At 39.3% G+C, this 27,751-nt stretch overlaps 1 protein-coding gene across 2 annotated transcripts; it reads right to left on the bottom strand.

The window, feature by feature from the left end:
• Positions 1-313: 313 nt before the first annotated feature.
• On the bottom strand, positions 314-27,751 carry LOC126391304 (proline-rich transmembrane protein 1-like). 2 transcript variants are annotated; one of them, XM_050045962.1, is made up of 4 exons: positions 27,429-27,751; positions 26,858-26,887; positions 26,508-26,711; positions 314-1,514 (listed from the first exon to the last, which is right to left on the bottom strand). In XM_050045962.1, the coding sequence occupies exons 1-4, from the start codon at positions 27,582-27,584 to the stop codon at positions 1,362-1,364; spliced, it is 543 nt and encodes a 180-aa protein (XP_049901919.1). In that variant the 5' UTR covers positions 27,585-27,751; the 3' UTR covers positions 314-1,361. The 2 variants fall into 2 exon arrangements, with proteins under 2 accessions (XP_049901919.1, XP_049901920.1); XM_050045963.1 differs by lacking the exon at positions 26,858-26,887 and having other exon boundaries at positions 27,429-27,745.

Genomic DNA, 27,751 nt, shown 5'->3' with positions numbered 1-27,751 from the left:
CTCTTTTTCCCCGTGTAACTTGAGAAACACAGGTTACAGAGGTAAACAGACCTTTGAGAGTGTGTGCTTTTTAAAATTACCAATTTAATATTTAAATTCTGTACAGAGGCATTTGATGACAACTCGAGTCACCAGTGTTTAAAATATAAGGAAATATTTGCTTGACTATAGAATGTACAGTTATCGTCTGGTACACTGCTTCAGACCAGCCTCTGGTGGTCATCACATACCTCACGGAAACCAATTAAAGAGAGACCTAGATCTTCTGGCGCTTCCCTGATATAAACCATCCAAATAGACCAGACACTACAAGTTGTTTTTTTCTTAATATACTATACTTTATTTATAAAGAAATTTGTTATACAGTGAATTTCTCCTTTTTCAGCTTTGGTTACGAAAAGAACATACAGACATTACATGACAAACAACACCCAGGCCATACATAACACACAATGCTTTTGGAATGGAGCCTTAGCTGCAGATCGAGCAGCTGGTGGTGTCAGCCATTTTGGCTCCACTGTTGCAAAGTTTCTGCTGATTTTGTGTGAAGCTAGGCATTCGTGTTCAGCTGGAATAAAGAGGAGGTGCAATTCAAAAATGACTGGGAAGAGGAGGAGATCAGCTTATAGTGTCTCAGATCAGATACACAGACTCAGCCTTCCTTCTTTTACTTCTTTTACTTAAGCATGAGCTAAACAAGGGTAAATCTCCACCACTCTGAATATTTTTGAGTATCCTTGGTTAGTTATTTTTTTAAATGTTATTCTATGTTAGTATACGTTTTCGAGGGTTAGATGGTGTTAGTGCATATTTACAGCCAACAATTCTGTTGAAAGGGCAGCAACATTTGGCCCATCCTACAATCGGACAATTCTCTGCACAAAACTTATCTCAAAATAAAATCTGACACATTACAAACTGTGTACTGATATTCATTTGCTATTTGAACACGACATGTAAAAGTCTCTTGGGATAACACTTGCAGTCTCCATATGAGGAGGAGCAACACTGAATTAAGGCGGAACTCTTAAGGCATCCAAGTTGCAATAAACTTTGTGTCAAAAACAAGAAGTGTTGATTTTTGATGAATAACGGCACATCACAGACAAAAACTGTTTGAGAAATATGAATCTTTGGAAGGTTGTAGTAGTTACTCTACAGTGCTGGAGAGTAAAGGATTACATGGCCATCTATTGTTGATTAATATATCAACCTTTCAAAGGTCTTTTAGCCAATCAGATGACTTCAGTGTTACAAATTTTTAACAAACTCGTCCTGATGACCAATAATGTTCCTGATGTGGTCCGATTACCTGATGTAGAATGAGAACGGGGAAATATAGGAAAGATGCTGAAACAGATTTAGTTAAACATGCTGGACATCACGGCTACATAGACAATGGTGAGGACCAAGAGTCCGATGCCGATTCCCAGGGCCACATGGTTCAGTGTCCTGGCCATCCTGCTGCTCCGCTCCGCCCCCATCCGGTCCCCAACATGGTTGGCTTCACGGGCCTGAAGTTGAGAGAAAATGTTTAAAATTAGACATGAGTGAGGTCAAAAAACAAAAAATGCAAAAAGAATTCTCCTGTCCTTCTTCTACTTATAAAACATACTCACGCATTGATTATTTTCTAATATCTGTTGAATTGCTGACTAATGTCACAAACTGCTGGTATGACAGCATAGTGATTAGTGATCATGCAGCCGTGTCAATGAAATATGCCTGGGTAAATTTACTCAACATTCTCCAAGATGGAGGTTTCAAGTATACTGGTTGCAAGATCCATCCTTTCTTAAATTCATAGGAGCCTGGATAGATAACTATTTCCTACTAAACACAGGTGAAACAACCACCAGTGTAAGGTGGGAAGCGTTTAAAGCATATATAAGGGGAGAAATGATTAAGTAAGCTCCAAGACTAAACAATACAATGGGGAAATACAAACATTGGAAAAACAGATTAAAACACCAGAATTAGAACTTTATGAGAATAATGACATGGACAAACAGCAAAAATTAACAGTAATGAGAGCTGAATACAATAAACTAACAACTGAAAAAGTTGCTAAAAACCTCTTATGGACCAAACAAACACACTATGATCAGGGAGAAAAGCCAGGCAAATTACTGGCTTGGCGGGTTAAGAAAATTCAAGCCGAAAGAACAATCAACAGTATAACGACAATGTCAGGCGATTTAACAACAGACCCAATGGAAATTAATGCTACCTTCAGAGACTTTTATGAATTATTATACAAGTCAGAATATGCAGGAGTTACACAACAACAAGAAGCATTTCTCGATCAACTACAATTTCAGAGCCGTACAGTAGAGGATTTTTCTGAAGCTATGAACAGCATGAACAGTGTGAAAGCACCTGGTCCTGATGGGATACCTATAGTGTTTTATAAGAAGTTTAAACAGAAACTTGTGCAACCTTTATTAGATATGTTTAATGAATCACATAAAACAGTAACTCTTCCACCATCGTTAAGACTAGCTATGATAACTGTGATATTAAAATCTGACAAATCACCGACCAGTTGTTCATCTTTCAGGCCCATTAGTTTAATGGGATGCAATAAAAAAATGTTATGCAAAGCTCTCTCTAAAAGATTAGAACAATATCTTCCTCAATTGGTCAATAATGATCAAAATGGTTTTGTATTAAAACGACAAGGCTTCCATAACATTAGGAGAGTTTTAAATGTGCTGTTTGAGAAAAATAATGCAAAAGATACTGCAATGTTGTCAATTGACGCTAGACAAGCATTTGACAGAATAGAATGGAAATACCTTTTTGATCTGCTTCCTAGATATGGATTAGGTGAAACATTTCTCAAATGGATTAAATTATTGTATACAAACCCAATTTCTAAACCTTTCAGTTTACAACGCTCAACCAGGCAAGGCTGCCCACTGTCTCCTCTGCTTTCCACTTTAGCAATAGAACCCCTCGTGATTGCAGCAAGAGCAATATATCTGGCATTAGAATTTGGGACATAGAGCATCATATAGCATTATATGCTGATGATATATTTTTTTCTTAACAAATCTGAGGAACAGTATTCAAAATTTGATTACTTTAATTTAAAACTTTGTCAAGTTCTCTGGATACAGAATCAACAAATCTCAGTCAATATTGTTATTTTTGAATGAAGAAGAAAGGCTCAATCCCAAAATAGATACACCATTTATGGCTACACAGGATGGATTTAAATACCTGGGCATTAAGATAACCCCAAAACTTGGTGACATTGTCTCCATAAACTATGACCCTCTGGTGACAGTGACAGAGATGTTGGATCGATGGTCTAATTTGCCAATATCAATGATTGGACATATAAATCTAATTAAAATGTCTATCCTACCCAAATTTATATATCTTTTTCAAGCACTCCCGCTTCCGTTACCAAGTAACTTCCATAAGAAAATTGACAGTACATTTAGCCAGTTCATTTGGAACAACAGAAAACCTAGACTCCGGCTTAAGTTATTATATTTACCTTATGAAAGGGGAGGACTTCAGGTCCCAAACCTTAAATGGCATTACTGGGCTACCCAATTAAGTTCTGCAATGTATTACTTTTCTTCATGCACACCACCTGCTTGGGTAAATATTGAACAAAAATCTGCCCATGAAGCACTATTTATACTCCTCAGATATCAAGACGCTGAAAAAGCACACAAGAAACCCTTCTGTAAAAAACACAGTATCAGTATGTTATGCAGCACATAACTATGTTGATGAAACAATAACTTTGTCAGTTTACTCCTGTCTGGGGAAACGGACAATTCAAATCTGGTAAATTGGATGGGGGATTCAAATCATGGGCAAGGAATTGGGATGGTTTCGGACCTTTATTTTAAGGGTATCTTTCTCACATCTGAACAACTCTGTCATAGGTATCAAGTTCCCCAAAAACATTTTTTCAAATATTTGCAATTAAGAAGTTTTATGGCATCAAAATATAAGACAATCATGGCCACACCTCCACTATCAATGAGGGAACTGTGCTTAATAATTTGGATAATAAGAAACATATATCTAGATTCTATAACCTTTTAGCAAAGTATTCAACAGAATCAGCATCAGCTAGATTAAATGCTTGGAGAACAGACACACAAGAAGATATTAGTGAAGAAGATTGGGAAATGGCATGTTTGAAGGCTCCCAAAAAAATTAATTAACACAAGATTAAAATTGCTTCAGTATAACTGGTTAATGAGGGTTTACATAACCCCTGTTAAACTTCACCACATCTCCCCCACCATTCCTGATGTTTGTGTTAAATGCCTGAACGAAAAGGGAACTTTGATTCACTGCTTATGGGAATGCCCTAAGATTCTGGTATTTTGGGAAAATGTAGTTAAATGTTTATCACGGATGGTCAAGTGTAATATTCCTTTGATGCCAACAACCTGTATACTTGGAATATACCCCAAAAACTCTATCAGAACAACAAAGCAATCGAAAATGATTGATTTTGAACTTCAGCATGCAAGAAGAGTGATTGCATTATGTTGGAAAAATGTAGAACTGCCATCACTGGCAGTATAGAAGAGGGAGCTGATGACTTGTCTTGGACTGGAGAGATTGACATACATTGTTAAATGTAAACAGACAGAGTTTGTTTGTATCTGGGACTCATTTATGTCCTTCTTGACCAACGAAACGGATAGCACTGACTGAAAAGCAAGTTATGTAATGATCATGGCTTTTATTTTATTTCATTTATTTTGTTCTATTTCATTTTATTTATTTGTCTTATTTTATTTCATTAGTTTGATGTCTGTTGTCATCGTTCATTTTATTTAGTTATTTTTATTTTTCTATTTTATTTTATTTTTTGTCTGTGTGAATGTGTGACTGTTTGAAGGGAGATATATATAAATATATATATATATATATATACATATTTGACATAAGTTTTGATATGCACTTGAAACTTCAATAAAAATATTGTTAAAACAAACAAGCAGACCAAGTGCGGCTGAAGCAATGAAACTCCTGAGTTTACTGAAATGAAAAAGCGTATGTCTTCCTTATGAATTAAAAATAAAACTTAAAAACTTGCAATAACAACACTGACATGATGACAAGCATGTTAGCAAACTGATGTTTTTTTACACATCAGCAGAGGAGAAGCTTTAGCATTCATTTGCCGTCATGTTTTTGGCTACCTGGCAAACATAAATCCAATATTCACTAAGTTGCAGTCATTGTTTTTAATCCAATGCACTTTTTAACAGACTGAGTCAACATCTCATGGTGTGCTCGCAGTCATACACAGCCCTGGCTCTGTAAAGGGGAAACAAAGTGGCCCAAACTGGGACACAAAACATGATTCAAGCCAATCGGCAACGTTGTTGTTTGTGCACACAACAGAGGAAAGGCCACAGATGTATAAAAAGAAAGGCAGTAGGAGCAAGAGGGACGGTAAATCTGGCTAACTGTGTATTTGTTTGGGTTCAAACAGCAGCAATCTTTCTCCAAAATCGCTGACTCCGCCTTTAACTGAATGTTTACTTGTCCAGGCAGTACATAAAGGGACAAATTCAGTACTGGCAGGCAAAACATCCAGACTGCTCAGTTTTTAAGGTGAAGCTTTAGCCAGCACAACATTTCAGTGGGAGTGTTCATCATTAGTATCATTAAGTCTGAGTTTTGGCATGCCAAGAAAAATACCTCCACTGATAAGATAAAAGAAGAGTCCCTGCATGGCTTGGCGGAATCGCCTGACTGAGAACATGTCCACAGTAGTATAGTGTGGACATGTATGAATTTTATCAATGATGTAGTAGTAATATGGATACAATCCAAAAATGCATCTTTTTCTCTAAACTTCTCTAAGCCTTTCATCTATACAATGTCTGTGTTTTTTAACTTTGAAAACACAGCTCTCCGGTCAGACTTTAAAAACAATTTGTTATTATTTTTTTCAAAAACTCCTATCTTTGAGGACATGATCATGGACTAACAGCCATGTCTGTAAAAACAGTCTGTAGCATCCAGGTACTCCAAAAACTCCAAACCAACCTGTGGCTGTGACTGTCATGATCCAGGGCTTTCATTAGTAGTCTTAACTCTAGGATTTTGTTTGGTGGGTTTCCTGTTTGTGTTCTTCCATGTTTCAGGTTCATTCATGTTAAAGCTATTTCCTGTAGATTCACTCCTCGGGCCTTTCCCAAACCGCCTCCTACACCTCCCTATCCACTTTCACTCTGTGTCAGCCACATAAAGTGCCATCCCAAACCAACTAGTGAGGAGTGGAGGTGGGTTATAAAACCCTTCACAACGAGCCTGCACCTATGCCAGCTTACTGACCATGTACAATGCAGAACTGTGTTTGTCATGCAGGAAGCTTTGAACAAATAAAGTTCCACATGACTACCGAGAAATGTAATTTGTTTAAACTTAGATAACACCTTACATGCTACATTGTATTTAGGATCAAATCTACGCCTCTCTAGTGTCTATAAAACGACAGTCATGTTTATTTTATAATAAAGTGTAACAGGAACTGTTGCAAAAACGAGCAGCGTATAAACATCAGAGTGAGAAATGAGACAATGTTTACAAAAGTAAAAGACAAGCAATGGCACCAGTGAATCTCAGGGATAAGTTTTGTTCCCTTTTATGTATTATTTATTTATTTACTTATTAATTCATTAAGCTTATCTATTTTAATGGCAAATGCATAATATACGCTACCAAAAATTTGGTAAACAGCAGCATGAATCAAATAAAAGTGATGCAAACAACATTAAATGGGAGTAATTTCACTTTCCCAAAGCTTGCCACTGTATTGACACCCTACGCCTTGATGTAGGGTTCTTCATTCAGCTGTTTAGGTGACTACAAACGGACTGACACTCCGAGACGGAGTGGTTTGGAAAGGCCCCTCATGTGTCATGTCTGGATTTACTTCCTGTCTTTGAGAGGCTGTTTACATGTACACGGTGATTTTGATAAATGGAGACATCTTCCTTCGTTTGTGCCCTTCGTTTACACGCAAACGGAGATTTCTCCTCTGAAAACGAGTCTTTCTGCTCTTGTGTATATATACATGGGTAAGTGTAAACGAAGATCTTTTTGAAAACGGAGACGGTGAAATGTCCGTTTATGAAAATAGCCGGCCACGTGTAAACGGCCTCTCAGTGTTTTCCCGCCTTGGTCATTAGTTTCACTCACCTGTTCTTACTCTCCCACAAGTGCCTTTGCCTCATTTACCCAGCTACACACCTGCCCTGCATTAATCCTTCCCTGCTCCTGAGTTTTTTCCCAGCCAATCAGCTCCCTGCTTGTTCCTCTGCCTCATCACCTTATTCGTCTCACCTGAGCTCCTCCACCCTTTTTCTCCACCTGCAGTTCACCCCCTCATCAGACTAGTTTGTATTTAAGTCCTGGCTTTCACTTCAGTCTTGGTTGGATTCTTGATTTGGCTGTGTGATGTTCAGTTGCTGTTTTCCTGAAATAAAGCTTGATCTTTTTGAGCTCCTGTGTTCTGCATTTGAGTCGACCTGCTCCTGTGTTCTGCATTTGAGTCGACCTGCTCCAAACCATATAACAGAGCTGCAAACAGTTCTGCCGTTTGTCAACCGCTGAGAGGCAAATGAAAGTAATCATTGCAGGTTACATGTTCCTCTGCGTAAACTGTAATTTGTCAGATTTACAAAGCAAGTTTTGCTTTGAGGATTTGGTATAGTTCATAGAGAGCAGTCGATATGAAGCACACCACCCTTTTCATACAATACAACCTGAGCGGGTGAAGCCAGATTTAATCCCTTATTTATTTCCACTATTCATGCACCATTTGGTGTGCAAATGCAGAAGGAACTGAAAGATTGAATACGATTGTTTTCAGACACTTGTTGTGCAAAATGGAACCTCAATGTTGGGAGCAAAACTCCATAAAAGGACATAAGAGGAATTACTTCTTCAAAGGGAAATGACAAAGTTTTTTTTTTCCAAAACACGTGATATTAGATTAAAAAAGGAAAAGCAAGAAACCTGTGGTCCAATTTAAATGACTAATCTAGTACAGGGAGCCCTGCGCCTTTAACAAGAGAGCTGCCCAGAGTCTTAATCAAATCAAACTCCTACTCTCACTCCCACACACCCCTATTGTGTATATGACTCTGTGTGTGTGTGTGTGTGTGTGTGTGTGTATGTGTGTGTGTGTGTGTGTGTGTGTGTGTGTGTTTTGTAGGTGTCGTGAGAAGGCCCTGTCTGCTTTTGTAAAGCTGGTCATGATTAGCAGCAGCTGTCTGGCTCTGCCTCCTGTTGTAAAATCTGTGGCTCTGTCCCCACGGCCATGCATGATTTATAAACAGGATGATGTCCCAATCCAACACTATTCTTTGCAATTCACAGGCAGCTCAAGAAAGATGTTGCTAAAATGTTACTATCTGATGTATAAGCAATGTCAGCATCACCTTAAATATTGAAGAAATACTCTCATACCTGTCCATTAAGCATAAAGCCACAGCAAGGAGACAGTTAGCTTAGCATAAGGAATTGAAGCAGGAGGAAACAGCTAGCTTTGCTTAGGTAACTGGTTATATTAAGTTAAGCCCCTTTCCCACTGGAAAAATACCCACTTACACCCACTAACATCTGGCTTTTGTATTGAATGGGAAAGGTCACAATCAGCATTCACACACAGGTCAAACATCTCTGCAGTAGTCACGGGTATGTAACGGCTCCAGCTTCGATTAGCAGTGATGAAAATATGACTCCCAGGAGGCTGTGCTAATTTTCCAGAGACTGAATAAGTAACAGATATAAAAAATAGTAACAACACCAACATTTCTCCAGGCGCCATGCTAATTCTACTGTTTACTAACCTGTTTTCTGGTGCGTTCGTGACACCAAACATGACACACTAGAAGTAAAGTAAGTGCACTGACAATGGTAGTCTAGGGCCTATTTTTGGTGGGTTTTCTTGCAGTTAAAAAACCTGTACATGGTTGTTACTTTTGGTGAAAAAAGGAAGATTTTAATTGTGGCTTTGAGATCTCCCATCCAAACAAGGGCTAGAGTGATGAGCATTTATTCCCTCCAGCAGTCAGGCTGCACAACAAAGCACACACCCCTCCTGTCTCAGCCCAACCTCCCCTCCTCCTCACCACTGTCATAAATAACCCCAGACTAGAACTCTGAATCATGTCTGCATGTGCTTACTATTTTTGATTTTTTTTTTTACTCCTGATGACTATTTTATTGTATTTCACTGGAAGGGCTGACTATCTTCTCAATATTCATTTTAAACAACTTTATTCTATCTTATTTTTATTACCACTTTTATCTAATACTTAGGCTATGTGTGGCTTAGGGAGATGCTTGCTGTTTCAATATTTTTATACAGTGATAATAAAAAAACTTCACTGTCTCTCAAAATGTCAAGCTAATACTTCAACTGACCAAATTTGACTCACAAATACTATTATCTATTTTTAGTTTCCTCTAATTAAATAATCTCTTTTTTATTCATTAAATTTAATTAAATAACATATTTCAACTGGACAAATAACACTGTATTACTGTTTTTGTCAATGACTGTGTTGTTCATTTCTAAAATATTGAGTGCTCATTGGTTGATAGGAACAAGGGCATCTTTGAAGGCTGGATGTAGCAAGCAAAGGGCGATTACATAACATCCTGGTAACGTCAACCTGATCAAGAAGCTGTCATGAACACTCTGTCTTCTTAGTCTCCAAGATGCTTTTAGTTAATTAAAAAAACTAAACATATTTGCAGTTTCAACGTGATAAGACAGCTTAATCAATCTGAGCAAACGAGAGCAACTCTGTCCCAGAGCCTTATCAGAGAAAGATGCTGCCTGGAGCCGTTCCCACTGGGTGCGGCACTGTCTCAGCTACTAAATACTTAAAAATGATGTTTTATATAATGTGGTGAATTATTCTTTCAACAACTCGATTAAGCCACAATACATGCTTCCTACTAACTGATTATATGTAATATAACATCCACTGTAATCATAACACAGACCCCTCAAAGTGGATCCATTAGGTCACCTATTATCCTCCATCTAGATTTTATTTTCAAATTGTTTCAGTATCCTAACATTGAGTCAGTGATGATGAGTAATGAGATTGCAGTTGTAAACAATGCCATTACTGCTACTTCATATATAAATCTGAAATACAGTCAAAGTTAGTTTGATTGGATGATTGGCAAAGTATCACATCTATAACAATATGATGGAGGAAAAGACATCTGTATTTCTACAGAAAATCCCTCCCCCCACTACACAGAGAGTTCCGGCTAGCTGCTGCCCATCAGCCGGAGCTGGTATTCAGAGCCTCATTAAGGGTCTTTTCAACAAGGCAAGTTCTTGTAGTCAGGGGCAAACAGGCCAACATGTGTGTGTATGTCACTGTTACATACAGTATGGACTTGTACAATGAGGTTGTGGAAATTCTCAAATTTGACAGAATCTCTTCACACAAAACTCACTTAGTTTCACATTCCTCCGATTTTAAAGCAAAAGGAAGGACTTGAATTTCATATGGGCATATTTTCTCATATCAAAGAGGAACAAGGCAGAGCATTTTTGCAGAACTCTCGGTTTTGACAGTTATTTAACTACATTGCAACATAGAATAGTAACAAAAAAAAAAAATGAACGTCAATAACCAATTATTTAAATGTTTATTAATGATCTGACGAACCTAATGGAACAAAAGAGGCACACCTTGACCGTGAGGGCAGTGCAGCGTACGCACAGCCTACAGCGTGGACATGCTAGCGTTAAAAGTATATTGTGAATACTTTCCACATCATCACCCAGCGACTAATGTCAATTGCTGCAGTGTTACCGACCTAAAACACCTGAGTGGTGAAGTAAATAACTCACGGGAGACTGTAAGGTGCTTGCAATCACAAATATTATAAATTAGACATAAGTGAGGTCAAGCAATCGCAGATGGATACAATTCGACTGGCACCCCCTGGTTCAAAAGCCAGGGTATGGAGGCAGGTTGAAGGGAAAAGGGACCAGGACAAGAGCCACATTGTATGCAAAGTAAATTCATCTCTTGACTTAATTATAGATCACTACAACTACAGTATGCTATGTTTTAAAAGTATCAGGTAGTCACACAGTGAAAAAAATAAATCATGTATTGAAATCAAAAATTTTGAGGCATCAAGACGCATCGATAATCGTTCTATCATTGAATCGCAGCCCTCTGAATCGTAATCTAATCTGATCGTGGAGGTGCCTGGAGATTCCCAACCCTAGTTTCAATGTGGGCACCCAAGACTTGTGTGATCAATTCAGTATCTCACCAAATGTCTCCCCTCCTGCTCCTGAGTTATGACATTGAATAATAGCCTGAAGAGTGTTTTTGCAGAACATTATGATGTCACAGTGAAGCTGACCTTTGACCATTTGGATATCAAATGTCATCACTTATTCATTTATCCTTTTAGACATTTGTGTGTTCCATCGGCGTGTATGAACTATTGAGCTATGGCCAAAAACATGTTTTGTGAGGTCGCAGTGACCTTTGACCACCAAATTCAAATCAGTTCAGTCTTGCGTCCAAGTTGATGTTTGTGCCAAATTTGAGAAAATTCCCTCAAAGTATTCTTGAGATATTGAGCTCACGAAGACGGGATGGATGGACAGTGTAGACACATTGTGCAGCAGTGTTTGTGTTCAGTGATCTGTGGTGTTGTACTTAAAAAAATACTAACAGTGTATGTTGCAATAGAAATTACTTCATTTTAGGAAAACTAAATACATGGCTATCAATCACAATAATAGCCTTTTGCATGGAGAGAAAACGACCCTTTGAGCTAAAATAACCACTAAAAAAGGCAATATTTGTTTTAGGAATACATTAATATAAAACTATAATCATGCTGTAACCCTGAAAGCATTTCTTTTAATGAGCTAAAATTGGCCCCTTTAAAATATCCAATTCACAATAGGTCATTTAGACTACACCTGTTACATCAAAGGCCATAAAACCAACTGAAAATAATGACTTTTGCTGGGAATCCTGTAAGTGGCACACACATCTCTCAGTCAAAGGCTGATATCAAGAAGTGAAAGAAAATTTACAACCGCCGATAAACCCGGCTGTGCAGTTTCTTCGAGTCACCCCCCCCTTATCGGCCTTTATCGAAACCGAGTGAGTATGTGTGTTTAATTCCTCCTTTACAAAGTAGCTGATACCTGATATCAGTCAGAAACACTCGGCAGGGCTCTGCTTTTAGCTCAGAGATAACAAAAAACTGTATGCCACATTTTATCAAGTAAATGCTGCGCCTAATGTGGGCCAACGCTCTACATACATTTATTATCAACCCATAAAATGGGAAATGAAAGCATGGCACACAGTATTAACATGTGACGCTACTTCAAAATTTCAAGTGTTGAGTCTGTTGTTCAAAGAATAACTCAACCTACTAACTTCAACTACAACAATTTCCTGATAGTTTTCTTGAGGTTTCCTAAAAAGAAAATGCAATTGGGTACTAATAATAGGAAAACAGAGGCAGTGTCTGATGGGTTAATTTCCAGTTGAATAATTCAAATGATTACCTTGAGCATCTTGAGTTAGTGTACAACAAATCAGCTGATCATGCAAAAAATGTCAAAGGCAAGCATAAAATTTAAAATATGGAAAGTTTATTTTCTGATACTTAACAATTAATATTAACTTGGGTTTAAGGCAAAAAAACAAAAGCAGTTAGTACCAAATTATACAAGTTTTTACACTTTTTTTTTTTAGACAAGAAATGTCTGATCTATTATTTTCTTAATCTATCAGGAAAAAAGTTTTACCAAATGTTCTTAAACAAGAAAAGATGAGAAACATAGGATCTCTTTACAAAATAAAAGAATGCTGACTGAATCCTCTTAGAATACAACATCTTCTGAAATGCCATGTAAAAACTGTTATATCATAGGCTATTTTATACGAATAATATAAAAGCCCTTGCATCTGGTGAATGTAAGGACTCTTCAAGTTCTTCTTTGGATCTGCTGCTTCATTGCATCTTCGTATCCTCAAATCATATTATACAGGCTGATACACTGCTGCATTAATTGTGTTTGAGGCTTTTTACAGATTGGCTGCCTGTCTACTGTCATGTCCTCCTGTCTTATTTGTCCTTCAGTAAAGTCTGTGTGCTCTCTCTGTGAGCGGGCCTGTCTGTGTGTGGTTTGCTGTGCGTGAGAGCAGTCTGTGAGGATGAATGGGGATGAAGAGCGAGGGGCTGATATTTGTGAGAAAATTGCAGAGGTCAGGACTAAATAGAGCTGATGAAAGTGAGGATGGAACAGGTGCCAAAGGCCTGCAGGGCCCCTTCTCATACAGAACGACCAAGAGAAACCCAATCTTGACATTACGTTCACCTGTAACAATTTCGTAAGACCGGGCTGTACGTTCCTTATGGCTGAACCTACTGGATGGTGAAACAAAACAGACATAAAACATGTGTGGTGCTGCCAGGGCAGACTGGAACAACACTCCACCTCTTTTTCCCTCCAAGTGAGGATATAGAATATTTTCAGTTCTCATAATCTGGTTAAAATTCAGTGCTTAAAAATCCAATCATCACTAAAGAGAGAGCTGTGAAAGAGCCAGTAAAAACAAATGGAATGGTCAGATGATTGATTCACAATGTCAACTTATACTTTGAGTAACATGCAAAAAAACATTTAAAGTGGCTGCTGGCATTAGCCTTTGAGTGGTGCAGTGAATTAAATGATTTTTTCTCAGTCTATAGCCACTAAGTGGTAAATAGTGATGATGAAAAGGCAGCAAAACATTCTTTGATTTTATAGTCATAATTCACTAATGTATTAAACTTGCTGCCGTAGGAACTGTAGTTACATAACTTTTGAAATGAGCCCCAACTTAACCATACGCTGCAGCACTTAAACAAACAGAGCTACACCCTGACTGCGTCGTGTTTATGATCCTTATGGCTGAGCCAATTGGATTGTGAAGCATAACAGACATAAACATCTGTTGTGCTTATGTTATATTATTATTGTATTAATAAAAGATAATGAAAGTAAATTAATCTATTTGTAGTAATTATGGATCATTACAGTTACACTATGTTTTAAAAGTGGTCACACATCGAGAAAAAAATGTGTCAAGATTCATCAATACTTGTTTTAAAATCACACCGTAGCCCTCTAAATCAGAATCTACTTGAACTGTTAAGTACCTAGAGATTACCACCCCTACCAAACACCCTCCAACCCTAACCTTCATACCTCCCAATTCAGCCTTTATCTGATTGGCTGATGGCGAGGTCAATGGGGGAAAAGCATCTCACTCTGTAACACTCCTCTCTGTGCCTCTGATTGACACACATGAACCTGTTTTCGTACTAAACACAGTTATATCCACAGATGCAGGGACACAGGCTCTGTGTTCTGCAGGTAACCAGGGCTCATGTGGCTGCTGTTGCTTGTGCAGGCTAAACAGGCGTAGCCTCAAGGCCACAACCTATTTCAGGGATGCCTGCCTCCTCAAAGTGGGCTCTGTGTGATTCTCAACTTCAAACGTCCACTGGATCGGTCTTTTAAATCCCCCATCTGGGATATATTATAGTCTGGCTCTCTGGAGTGAGACCCACATGGGGCACAAGCCTGTAACCGACACTACGTGTCGTTATGGGTGACACACTGGATATATTTAAACACTTGCCATGACAGGCCAGACATCACAGTGACTCAAATTAGCTTGGATTAATGGATTAATCATTTCACTTTGAAGCTACACCAATCAATATTTTCATTCCAACAGTGGATCAAATTTATATGTCTAACGTTAAAAGGTGTCACTCAGAGTGACAAACCCACGAGCATTATCACCCAACTCTGCAGTTCCCCTCAGCTCTGTGGAGCTTTTCACCATCTTTCAGCTCATTGTTTTGTTTTTCTGTTCTGCAGCTCTCATATACGATGATTCTAGGCACAGCCGGCAGCTGTTTTGAGAAGGACAGCTCTGATAAACTGCCTGTATACTACGTACCCAGCACCTCATGTCATGTAGTTAAAATTAGCAACTAGCTGGTGAACACAGTGGAGCATTTAACAGCTAAAATATATTTCTTCTGTCTTCTTTCTGAATATTGGAAGTAAATTCATCAGGACGAGTGATGTCAACGGTTAACTGTTCACGCCTAGAATATTTTTGACCATTACACGTCAGGCTATAGATTTATTTTACTATTCTTCAGTTAACTACACTGCACCCCCCCCAGATCTGGTGGGAGCTACAGAACAACACCACTAGTTTAGCAATTACCATTAGTAACACCATCCCGACCTAACAGCATTGCTATGGAAACATTATTGTGCTCACTCTCCGGTCTCCCCCCAAGTTGCCCCACTGAGCCACAAACCCCCTTTAGCATTGTTATTGATGTTGTCTGCTTTGTTGGCACAATCAGCAGTGTCAGCATGGCTAGTGGAGCTAACATAGTTAACAATACCAAAGGGGTTTTGTGGCTCAAAATGAAGCCACCTACTCATTGGGACTATATGGAGTGAGATTAGAGAGTGGTTATCATGTTTCTGCAGCAGTTTCCTGCCACTAGGACAGCTTTACTGTTGCTAATCACTGAATGCACAAATCAATTAATACAGGTTTAATAAATAAGAACATAAAAGTTTTAAAATGATTATTGAAAAGGCAGTCATAAATTATTAAATAGGCATCAAAATCGAGGATTTAAAGACACCTCTTTTTGGTCGCTATAGTATCATGTTAACAGAAATAACACACTGCCCCTACCTCAGAGTTACAGCCTTCCAGTAAAGATATATGATTGCAGCTACTACTGTGAATCTCTTACAGGAAGTCAGTCTAACGCCACATTTGGAAACATTTTCAGGTATGTTTTCCACTGGCAAAATGCTATGATGAAGAGCTGTGGGTGGTTAAACCACCAGCACACAAAATCAAGTTAAGTGATGCCATCCTGTTGCAGTTAGGTGGTTATAGATATTGAGCAAGGGAAAACCCAGCCGAGCAAATATTTACATGAACTGTGGACGCAGCTACTTGTGTATTCAGTATTTCACTGTGCATTCAACCGTGGCACAGAAGTAATACACTTATATTTGAAATAGATATTAGAGAAATGGTGAATATTTTTTGTCTTAAAGATTAATTGAGCTTTTTTTAAATGTCTATCAAGGGTTAGGAGACGTGTCTTCAGCTTACATGTTACTGTAAGCCTGCTGTGTTGTGGTATATATTATTTCAGGTTACATCACTTACCGGACAGCATGCCATGCTGCAGTGTACTCAGTGATCTCACAGCCATCTTGACTGGCAGGCAACAGGTGTGTGCCTCCACTGGGACATGAATGTCTAAAGCTGGCATGCACTAGAAAAGCAATGCATTCCTGAGTGTTAAAATATGTGGACTTGTTCTGATAGTCAGCTGGAAAGTTTTAGATGGCTGCATTCAAACTCATGAGATGGGAAGTTAATTGGTGTAACGTGTTTAGAAGAAGAAAAGGACATTATCTTGTCTTTCGAATATGGTGAAATGCATGTCTGAAATACAACTGCAGTGCAGCAGCCATGTTTTCTTTTTAATCATTTTCATCATGTGCCTTATGATTTGGGGTTTTTATTCATTTGCAAAGTCTACTGATCGAAAATAAACAGTGAGTATGTTTTAGCCGTAGACTGAGACCACCCAGGTGCATCACAGAACACCATGGGAAGTAGGGTTGGGTCGGTTCTCGGTAATACCAATTCGGTCCGGTACTCCGTGTTGGACCGGGCTTTATTTTTTGAGACTGACCGGACCGCGTACTCGGGCAGAACGTACGCGGAGCGGACGTTGCGGAGGTCCGCCCGGTAAAAGTGGACATCCGCAAGCAATGTGCGCGCAATCCGGTATTACCGACTTGATGCGGTTTTTTACAAAAACCGGACCGTTTTTTTTTTCTCATACCGACCCAACCCTAATGGGAAGACTTTTCTACCAGTTGCTATCAAACTTTACAATTCCTCCCCCTTTTGCAGAAATGACAGCTGACACAGCAGACGCTCAAATCATAATTTTTAATAACGTGCAATATCACTTTGTTACTTTTTTCAGTATCACTGCAATTATTAGTTTTCTATTCTGTTTTAGCTTTCTTATTTTTACTAAATGTATCTTAATTTCTCATTCTGTTAGGCACTGGCTTTATTCCTTCAACATATCCTCATACAACAGATCTAACATATAAGCACCCCACGATTGCCATTTCAGAAAAGTTACGTAGGTTAGCATTGGCAAGTGGAGTTACGTAGGGTAAGGGTTAGGAGAAGGAACACGGTGACAACATACCTTAAAGAACTTAAAATTCACTTGGTTTTACCGAGTGAACTTTAACCCAAATACCAGTCTCCTGCCTGGGTGAATGTTCTTTGACCCTTCCACCCCCCCAACTTGCCTCCTTACACTGACCCTTGGTCTTTCTACAACTTCCTTAGTGCATTCAGTCAGTGCATTGATCACATGATCGCAGAAATAACATGGGTTATACACTGAATACTGGTTCATAATTGTGTGGCTTATATACTAACTGTGGGTATCACTTTTCATAGGTATATATTTTGTTGTAATTCTTGAGCAATCTCTGGCACAGTACTTTCCTTCAGGATAAATTTAGTTCTATGTTGTCTCATTGTAAATGGAAGCAATGTCCTAGGCAGATGTTTCACATCAGCAATGTTATTTTGCATGTGAATTATTTAATATGATATTTGAACATGCGATAAGCGATTTTCCTACACTTGATGATTTCACTATTGTTGCAGCAGTGGGGATCTACAGAAGGACAGGAAGTTGAGATCATATCTTCACACTGTAAGTTGAATGTTATTTTCTGGATGTTCATCCACTGTCAATAAGAGCTGAGCTGTGAGGAAAAGCTCATGTTTAGTGAAACAAAGGACCGTTTGAGGGCTCTGTCAGAAGAGAGGAGTGGCTTGGCACTAGACACACAGAGCGCTAATGTCTGATCTGACAAAAGCATTTCTTGTCCGGTAACTCCAGAGGCTGCTGTGTTAAAAAAAATTCATCTCTCAAGTCTCATCCTGGGTCTAGCAGAAAGTTATTATTATTTTCTCCACATGATCAAAGTCCTCCAAAGAGAGAACTGGCACACAGTGGCTACATTTCATTCTTGTTCTATGTTGCAAGAACTGTTTTTCTGCGCAGAGAAGAGAAAGCACTGCCCTACTGTCAACTGAAGTTGAACTGCCACAGAGATAATGTTAAGTGAGACAAATTCCAGCAGCCAGCTCCATATCTCCCTACCACTCCCCCTTTTCTGGTCTGTTATTTCCTATCTTGTTTCCGTTTCTGCCGTCTTTTCTGTTTAGCGCTCCAGCTATAAACTCTGATACAGTTTGATAAAAACCATGACTGTCCCTCTTTGTCTCGTTCTTCTCTGCTCCCAATCTCAAAATCTTAGTCACTTTATCTCAGTTCTTCAGTATTCTTTTGCCTTTATCTCTCTCCTGCATCTCTCTGGGCTTTATCTCTCCTCTAATTATGTAGCCACGTAGGAAAATAATGGGGACCCAATAAGCTGCCCACTAACAGGCCCTGTTTCCTCTCCCTCCCCCTTTGCTGTTTTTCTCTGTCACTTTTCAACTGGAATCGGGGGAGGGTCCCTGCACTGCCGGACTGATTAGATCCTGATGACCATGTGATGGCCAACATTCATGCTATTTTAAATGCTATTTACAGATTGAGGCATTTCGGAGAAGTCAGTGTACGTGATGACTCTTGCGATGTAACACTGCAGATCCAGACCCAGACAGACCCAGATAACATTTGTTGTGAAGGAAATGGAACAAACAGGGAGCGCATGCACCTTCCTTCCTGTCTGTTAAATATTTTCATCTTAACCTTGAGGGTTCAACCACCCACAGTTTCGGAATAACTGTGCTGCTGTGTCTGAAGGGTCTTTCTAACATTCAGGTTCAATGCAGGTTGGTGTTTGTGCTCGTGCAGTTTGCCCTCTCGCTACTTGGCTTGGCTTATATGTGTTTGAGTGCGAGTGGGGTCATTTAGATCATAAAATGTGAGTTAGTGTCTGCTTGACAGATGCTTCACTGACGCCAAGAGGAGTAGAGAGAGAGAGAGAGAGAGAGAGAGAGAGAGAGAGAGAGGGACAAAAAGAAGAGACAGGAAAAACAAGAGAGCTAGAGGTCAACAGTAGCACACGTCTGACGTCCAGGAAACACTACAGGAAAATTAAGTCACTCTTGAGGCTGCACTGAGGATCAACAAATGATTTTCAACTGTTCAACAGATCTGATTTACTGTGTTAACCCTGCACGGTTGAAATAATTGAGATCCTTGTCTATCCGTGGAATAAATGTCAAAATATCCTTCTTTTCTGATGAATATGACCTGGTGATATTAGCATGCATGTGTTTTTGTCTGTGCACCTGAGTGTTCGCATACTGAGGATAATCGTTCATACTGGAACAAAGACGCCTTCTCCAAACATCGCTAATGCTACCACAAACTGCTGTAGTTAAATCCTTAAGCCCCATCTTTAAATGCTGTTATTACTGCAAAATACATGCATCAACTTTCTTATAATGGCAGCTTACAGTTCAGCTGTGCAGGTGCAACCCAGTATCAGGCAAATCAAATGTGATAAATTATTGTGATATGTAATGCATAGAAATTTAAATAACTATTGTATGGATTTAGTAGTATTTTTCAACATTTTGAGAAATATGCTTTGTCTTTTCTTTGTGAGATTATATTTTCCTTCTCTCAGTGACACCAGAACAAAACAGGACCTCGTCTTGCACAAGGTATATGGCGGAGATATGGAAAATGGCAGCCAGTGGCGAAAATATTTTTTCATGGTGCGTCGCTTGGAGAGCATCATCAGCTCATCATCGACATGAAACAATTCAGTATCGATCAGTGGCACAATCGTTATTACAGTGCAACACTGTCAAGGAAATAAAAAAAGGGTGCTGTATTTACTCATCAACATGACATCTACTGTCATAGCAGATGTTGTGATGTAAGATTACAGGAATGTCAGTATTAATATTCTACATATCTCTGAGTTTGAGTGCATTTTATGAACAAAAAAATATAAGGTTATTGTTAACTGTGCCACCCCGCAGTCACCACCACCTTGGCTCACAGAGCTTCAGTGAGCAGGGGTGACGGCGGGCTGGCAGGTGTCAGATCTGTGCAGAGCACCAGAAGGAACACACTGCAACATCACCGACAGTATGATAATAACATCCAAACCTCAAGTTTCACTCTCAGTGGTTAAGTATCTATGTCTTCTGCTTTTTCTCGCTCTCTCTTATTGTAAATGTTAATACAGTCATTCTTCTGTTCTCTGCAACTAACTAAGAAAATTAAAGTTGTCATTATCATTTTATAGTCTTGTTATATTCATCTTTTAATAAGAATTTAAATTGTATGCCCTCAATGTCAATTTTCCCCGTGGCATCGAATGTCAATATTTTCAGAGGATTTGTATCGAAGTTGAAAACACAAGTATCGTGACAACACCACCTATACAGTGATAACCTCAGGTCAGCACTGTATAGCAGAATCAACACAACTTCATAACAATTATCTCAGAAATGTTTCAACTCTAGTGTTTCAAATAATGCATTTTAATGCCGGACGTATGCGTTGCCATGACACCTGCTATAATGACCTCAAGCTTTAATGACATCCAACTAATCACCAATCAGAGCAGCTCTTACATCACCCTGCAGCCTCCGCCTCCTCAGCACTGACATAAATCTAATTCTACACTGATAGTCTTATCTACCCAAAGGCAGTATGAAGTGTGTAAATGCATCATGGAAACTGAAGTCTGTTACCGCTGTGTACACAACAGCCAAGTCCTTACAGTATGTGCACAGCTTTGTATTGTTTCTGTTCTCGTACCAGACCGCTGACCGAAAATCTAATTTAAATCTGTGCTGTCCATTTAATGAGTGGAGCCATATGTAAGCAGCTATTTTAAACTGTGATACACATGAACTGCCATTTTGGTTACCTAAAATTATTCTTCTGACCTATAAAAATACTCTTGTGACCTGTCACTAAGGACTTTTGTCCATTTCAGGATATGTTTTTCCATTGATCTGACTGGTCAGTGGTCTGGGTGTTGACAGGTTTTTATCTAATCCTCTGAATAGCTCTGAAGCCCAAGTAACCACTGTGATTTATCCAAGTAGAAAGTTGAAATACTGAAAACCCAGGGCTGACTCTGAAGTTGCTCTGCGAGCTCCAAATCCTGATTCACAGCACAGGCCTCTGGACTTTTCAGCTATCATAACAGACTAAACAAATAATGCCAATATCTAAATGTAAGTACCAACTACAAATACATTTTTCAATATTTCAGAAAGAAATATCAAATGTTTTTCTACAGAAAAATGTCCCAAATATGAATATTGTCTAAACCTGAGTAGTCGACAAGATCTTAACATTTTAACTCTTATAACCCAGTTGAACCAGAATGCACTGAACCTGCACATGTACTGCTGACATGAGCCAAATCTTTTCACTGATAGCGGTATGTCCTTTGTCCACTGCTAGATCTGTTTAGACATCACATAAATAACCTTATGACTTCAGATCTTTCCTCATGATTTACCAAATTCTGACTTCATCTACATTGTAATCCAGTGATTGTTGTCTTTACGTCCATGGGAACAGTGCCAACAGAAACTGTTTGTAGCTAAGAGATTTACTAAGATGTAAACAAGATGTAGCTAACAACAATCGAGCTCTGCTGATTTTGGCTCACAACAGATAGATCAGTCTTTGTGTGTATGTTGATACACAAGTAACAAAAACTTGCAGGACAGAAATGACAACAAGACTCCATATAAACACACTGAGTGGAGTTAGTGAGTGGACATCACCTTACATAACTTTCTGAGTGTGTGCGGAAGTTCATGTTTTCTAAAAAAAAAAAAAGTTACTCATTGCTCACATTTGGAGCTGTAAAGTCGCCTCACGCAGCTAATAATCTCTGGGAAAGGCAGCCATTTTATATAATTGACATCATTTGGAGTGTGCTGACGTGCAGATGTGGATACACCAAAAACAACATGAGTATATACTGTATTTCAAAGCTTTGCATAACATATATATATAACAGCTGCATTTATATGCACAAATCCTCTAGAATTTTTAATTTGACGCAATTGTACAGCCATAAAAAGGATACTTTGTTTTTTTTATTAATATTAATTAATTAATAATACTTAATAATTTAGTATGGACATAATAGCTGAATGTCTGCTCCACAATACAGATGCAGCATTCTGTCTCCAAAGATGCACCAGTCAAACCACCTACTGGGTATAAATGGACTTTATTGGACTTTGCTCTGCAGATATTAACCAGAGATTGTTCATTAAAGAGCAGTTCCTACTGTAGGAACAACAGAGACTATTATTACTGATGATCAGAGGACAGACAGAAACAACAGCCGTGTACACAGTCTGTATGCAGGACTCTACTCAGTGTGTTGCTTTCAAACGTTAAAGTAAATGCTGGATGCTAAATGTGGACTAACTCTAAAAATAAAGTTAAACAACTGCTGCTTTAGAAGGTATGCCACAGTAATGTGTTGCCACTAGCACTCACCCTGACACACACACACACACACACACACACACACACACACACACACACACACACACACACACACACACACACACACAGCCTAAACACAGTCTAATAAACTGATTTGGCGGGCTAGAAAAAAGTCAGCAACATTAAATGACTTGGTAAGATATATATTTTTTGCAGTGTGACATACAGTTGCAAACTTTGGAGCTCTTGTTCATATTAAAAAAAACACATGAGAAATTTACCATTAAAAAAAACATCTCACAGCACCTTTACAGCTGCAAAAAAGTCCACTTTCCATGCCTAAGTAAGACTCTCAGTGAGTGTTCTTAAATGTTTTAGGGCCAAATAAATGTTATACTTTGCTTTTAACTCATTTAAGAAATGTTTAGGAGGTAACACAAGAGTATTTTTCCCCTCTGACAATTAAAGACCAACCACATGGAAACAATCAACCCATGTTTCCTCCTTAAGAAATGTGCGCTTTCCTCACGTCATACCACTTCAATGAGACATAGTGCAAAAACAAACTCATTAACTTTTTGAGTTAGTATTAAAACTACATTCCAGGTTATACTGATAGGTGACTCTGATTTTGTTTGACACTGGATTTGAGTTTTCTTTTTTTGTATTAAATAATCAGTTTCCCTTAATGTAACTACTTAGGAGCAGAGGAAACTTGGTGATTATGGCAGATGAATGTCTCAGGATATCAAGGAGCGAGAGGAAACAAAAAGCAACGCAATAAAGAATTGTCAACCTTCAGGGCTGAACAATGAAGGCAACACTGAAGTGCCAAAAACCGCAGTTTCCTGAATGGCTACTTGAGGCTGGCTCAAAAGGAGAAATCAATCAAGTCACAAGGAACAGCGTCAGCTTAGAAGCCAATTTCATTACGCTGAGCTAAGTACTTGGTTGAAATAATGTACTTTTTACAATTATGACTATCATCTTGGTATTGTGTCAATATCCGTACTTGTGATAAAGGAAAAATAACTGAATAACTGAAAATAACTTCTGGTTATGTCCCACCCACTTCCAGTTCAAACTCAGCCCACTCCGAGTATGGATATATCCAGATATGAATACAGATCATTTAGTTGCTTGAATCGATACAGATACAGTTACAGTTACAGATAATGGTATGCTCGCTCAGCCCTACAATTTTACATACTGGCTGAACATGGGATTAAAACTTCTAGGTCCATCACATGATGCCATTGGAACCAAAAATACTTTTTCCCATAGGAGACGTCTGTAAATCAGTGGATACAACTTTTGGGCATGACAACCCCTCTGAAATGACTGCTTTCACCATTGGGATTTGATCAGTTCAGTTCCAATAACATTTCCTAAGTCTAAATGAGCCACACATATAAATGATTACTATCCCCATTCAAATTAGCGGAGACCTAAACCTAAAGTTAAGCCTAGTTCACATTACACGATTTTCACCGCGATTTTGACGTCACAGAGGATCTTGAGAGCCACCTTGGGTCGGAGGTGAGCCGGCAGATAGTCTGCCACAACGAGTCCTCATGTGTGAGCAAGCCTACGAGTAAGTCGCCCCCTCGTCTGTGACTGAGACTGGATATCTGGCATGCTAGAAAACTGGAGAAGGCTGACATGACCGACAAAGAGCATCAGCCAATGAGAGGCGGGATACGTCCCACGTCAGCACGCAGGAGGACGGAAGAAATGTGAGGAGGACAAGCCGTAGTGTTGTCACTTGCCAGGTCCCCTTATTAGCTGCGACTTTGGGCTTGTTTCTAAAGTGGAGTTGCTTATTGCTCTCCATACGTCACCTTTCTCTATATATATTCATCTAATGAGTTTTTTAAATGCATTATGGTGTGTTGGACTACAGTGGCTTCTTTTGGGCTTGTTTCTCTCCCAAGATCTGGCAACCCTGACAAGCCGGCCAGCAAGCAACAACAACAATTGCGGCCTCCACAGGATTACGGGGAGCGCGTTGTGTTTGGACCCTGGATTATAAAGAATATCCATGCCTTTACGATGTGTCGTCTCCAAGTTTGGTGACATCACCGCATTATCTGGGGCTCTGTCCGTGAGGGCTTGGTGGAGAAATCTTGTGGTGTGCAAACACAGGTCGTAACGCAGTTGGCGAGACTCCCGCTGACAGAAAAACACGTCGCCGGGTATGAACACTCAAAAGATTACGATAGCCTCCGCAATGCAAAATCAGGGTGAAAATCGTGTAATGTGAACTAGCCTTTAGTGGCACGGCCGGCAGAAGTCTCTAGCGCACATGCTCTATGGGCCCCGATGATGCAAAACATCCGGGTAATTTAATTTTGTGGAAATTGAGGTTTTATGGCTTCAAGCGCCACTGAGCAACTTTCGTAGGAATGAATGGGGCCCTGCCCAACACTGTATCCAGTTCACCTTATACATCCATGATGTCAATCCCCATAGATCCCCATGTTAAATGCCCACCTTACAACATGTTTGGTCCCATAGCTAATTTCAACATTCAAGGTTGATTTTTATATAACTCATCCATTTGATTTTTATAAGGTAAAGGAGCCATGTATGTTGTAAAATGTGTGTAGGTTGTTAATTTGTCCTGTAGAGGTCACTGTGTTGTCATGGGTGTCCGCCAATATAGGTAGGAACTATTGATTGACAGACAGGTCTAGACGGGGAGCACACATAGTTTTTTGACCCCAAAGCTAGGCCACGTCAAGTGAGGTGTATGGTGCTCTATGTATTGGTGAACATTTATGTATTTGAACAGTATATTGACACAGCTTTATGCAGTTTTATTCAAGACTTGTCCATGCAGCCCCTAAGTGGCTTTTAGTAGAGGCTTAGCCGCTATATAAGGCTTAAAGTTGTACATTATTAATTGTGTGGCCACTTTGAGTGGCAGGATGGTAACTTCCAGCTCCCAAACAAATAAAAAACAAGTTTCCAAACTCAAGGCTTCAAAACAGGAGTCCACAAAGGAATGGGTGACATCACAGTGGCTACTATTTTTATTATTTTATATGTATGTATATCTATTATTTTTATACAGTATATGTATGTCATGCAGGACAGGGTACCTCTTACTTAATAAAACATTTAAGACCACAAAACATCTTCTCCTTTCTATTGTTGTCACCATAGACATGGTTGCCACCCCCTCCTTGATCTCTCTCCCCACTCTCTCTCTCACAGAACACCGCCCCTTCCAGTAACCCTCAATCATTTCCCCAAACTTGGCGCTCTTGCATGCACGCACACTCACTCACACACACACACACACACACACACACACACACACACACACACACACACACACGAGTTCTGTCATGTCCTCCATCAATTATTTACAGGTGATGGAAAATATATGGGACACTGATTACATCATACCAGAGCTCATTTCAGAGGCCAAAATAACAATGTATGTTTTCACCTCTGACAAGGTAAATACTTGCGACACAAGAGTTCACTTTTTTTTCCATCATCTGGTCTGCAGCTCTGATACAAAAGCTGAGTATAGGGTGCTTTTTTATATTTCAAAACAATCTCATCAATCTATTGTCATTACCACAAGACATAAAGTACTTTAATCACCACTACTGAAAATATAAGACATCTTCTCTGCATTATTTCATTAGCAGTGGGTTTCTTTACCCCTTTAATTCTTACTTGAGTGGGATTCTTTTTTTGTTAGTTTAAATGGATTTTGAAATATGCACCATACAGCTGCAGCGCAGACTCTACATTGGCACATATTCAGAACTAAATGACTTTGATTTCAGTCGGGGAACATTTTGTTCTCTGTGTCCATGCACCCGTCCATGCGCATATAAATACAAGAGAATCAAACTCACTGAGATGGAGTAGATCAGGGCAGCAACTCCAACTGGCAGGCAGCAACACAGCATGGTGAAGATGGAGTAGCACAAGTAGTCGTTGACAGGGTTGGTCAATGGGCCTTGAGTTACGAACACTGTGGGCTGGACAGTGACAGCGTTCGGCTGTCCTGGATGCTGTCCATAGGGTGCACCTCCATACTGCGGTGGGGGTACATAGCCCTGCAGGCCACACAAAGGAAACACAAATTCATTTTCAGGTACAATGAAAAAACATTTTAGAGGCGTGTTAGAGTAGATTTGATGGGGTGGCTTCACACAAAACGAAACTGCAACTCTGCCACAGGGCTCAATGTTGAAATACTCACATGATGATATGAGACATAAACAGGTTTGAACTGTAAATCAGTAAGAAAGAAAAAAAACAAAGATTTTATCTGTTAATTCAACCTGCACGGATATTTAGATCCGCCATATGGCCTATAAAAGCACACCCTGATTTTCATTTATCATGTTACAGTCGAAGTTCATGTGTAATTACTGATTTTAATAGCGTAATCAGTTTAAGCACAGCAAGCCCTTACCTGCCAAGAGGAAAGGTGAATAATTAAGGAATCTTTATAAAACCCTTAAAGACTAACATATAATGTTCATAACGCAACATGTGAGGGGAGAAAAGGAAAATAGAGTTGTTAAAAGTGCGAGCAACTAAGGGCTGTTATGCAACAGTTTTATTAATACATTAATTGGATGCGTTTTTTTCTGTTATTTATTATCAGTATAAATAAAAACTCTTTAATTAGCATTAAATAGGTTGTAATTAGCTTGTTAGCCGCACATACGTGGGGGAAAAAACTACAAAGAGCTGAGAAGCATCCCGTTCACTCGCGTGAAATTACTCCACGTTTCAATAACGAGACCCGGAGCAGGGCTACTTACCTGCTGCTGTGGCGGGTATCCCGGGTATCCCGGGCCGGGCTGAGGGTACCCCGGGTACGGCTGGTCATTATAGGGCGGAGGGGGCGCGTGGGCCATGGAGGACTTCTCATCAGCCCATCCCGCTGGAGGAGCGCTGGCAGACTTACTGGGGTCCATAATGTAACAGTTTGGTCTGTGGGCTTTCAGAGTAAAGGAATCTGCTTTTTCCAGCCGGGCTCGAGTATTTTCCTGAAGAATTTAACGCTATAAGTCCACAACCGCCGAGTTTGCTTTTTCACACCCCTGCTGCTACAAGGTGAATTGACCAAGTGAAGAAGTTTGAT

Source organism: Epinephelus moara, chromosome 6, assembly GCF_006386435.1.
Source record: "Epinephelus moara isolate mb chromosome 6, YSFRI_EMoa_1.0, whole genome shotgun sequence".
In the NCBI taxonomy this organism is placed as follows: Eukaryota; Metazoa; Chordata; class Actinopteri; order Perciformes; family Serranidae; genus Epinephelus; species Epinephelus moara.
This window is presented reverse-complemented; position numbering and strand designations above follow the sequence as displayed.

What these genes read in the sequence shown, in the direction of transcription:
- LOC126391304 (XM_050045962.1), bottom strand. Translation starts at nt 27,584, where the DNA reads ATGGACCCCAGTAAGTCTGCCAGCGCTCCTCCAGCGGGATGGGCTGAT. An exon ending in GATACCCGCCACAGCAGCAG is followed by an intron (nt 26,888 to 27,428) that starts GTAAGTAGCCCT and finishes ACTGATTTACAG; the next exon opens with TTCAAACCTGTTTATGTCTC. An exon ending in CCCTGATCTACTCCATCTCA is followed by an intron (nt 1,515 to 26,507) that starts GTGAGTTTGATT and finishes TCTCAACTTCAG; the next exon opens with GCCCGTGAAGCCAACCATGT.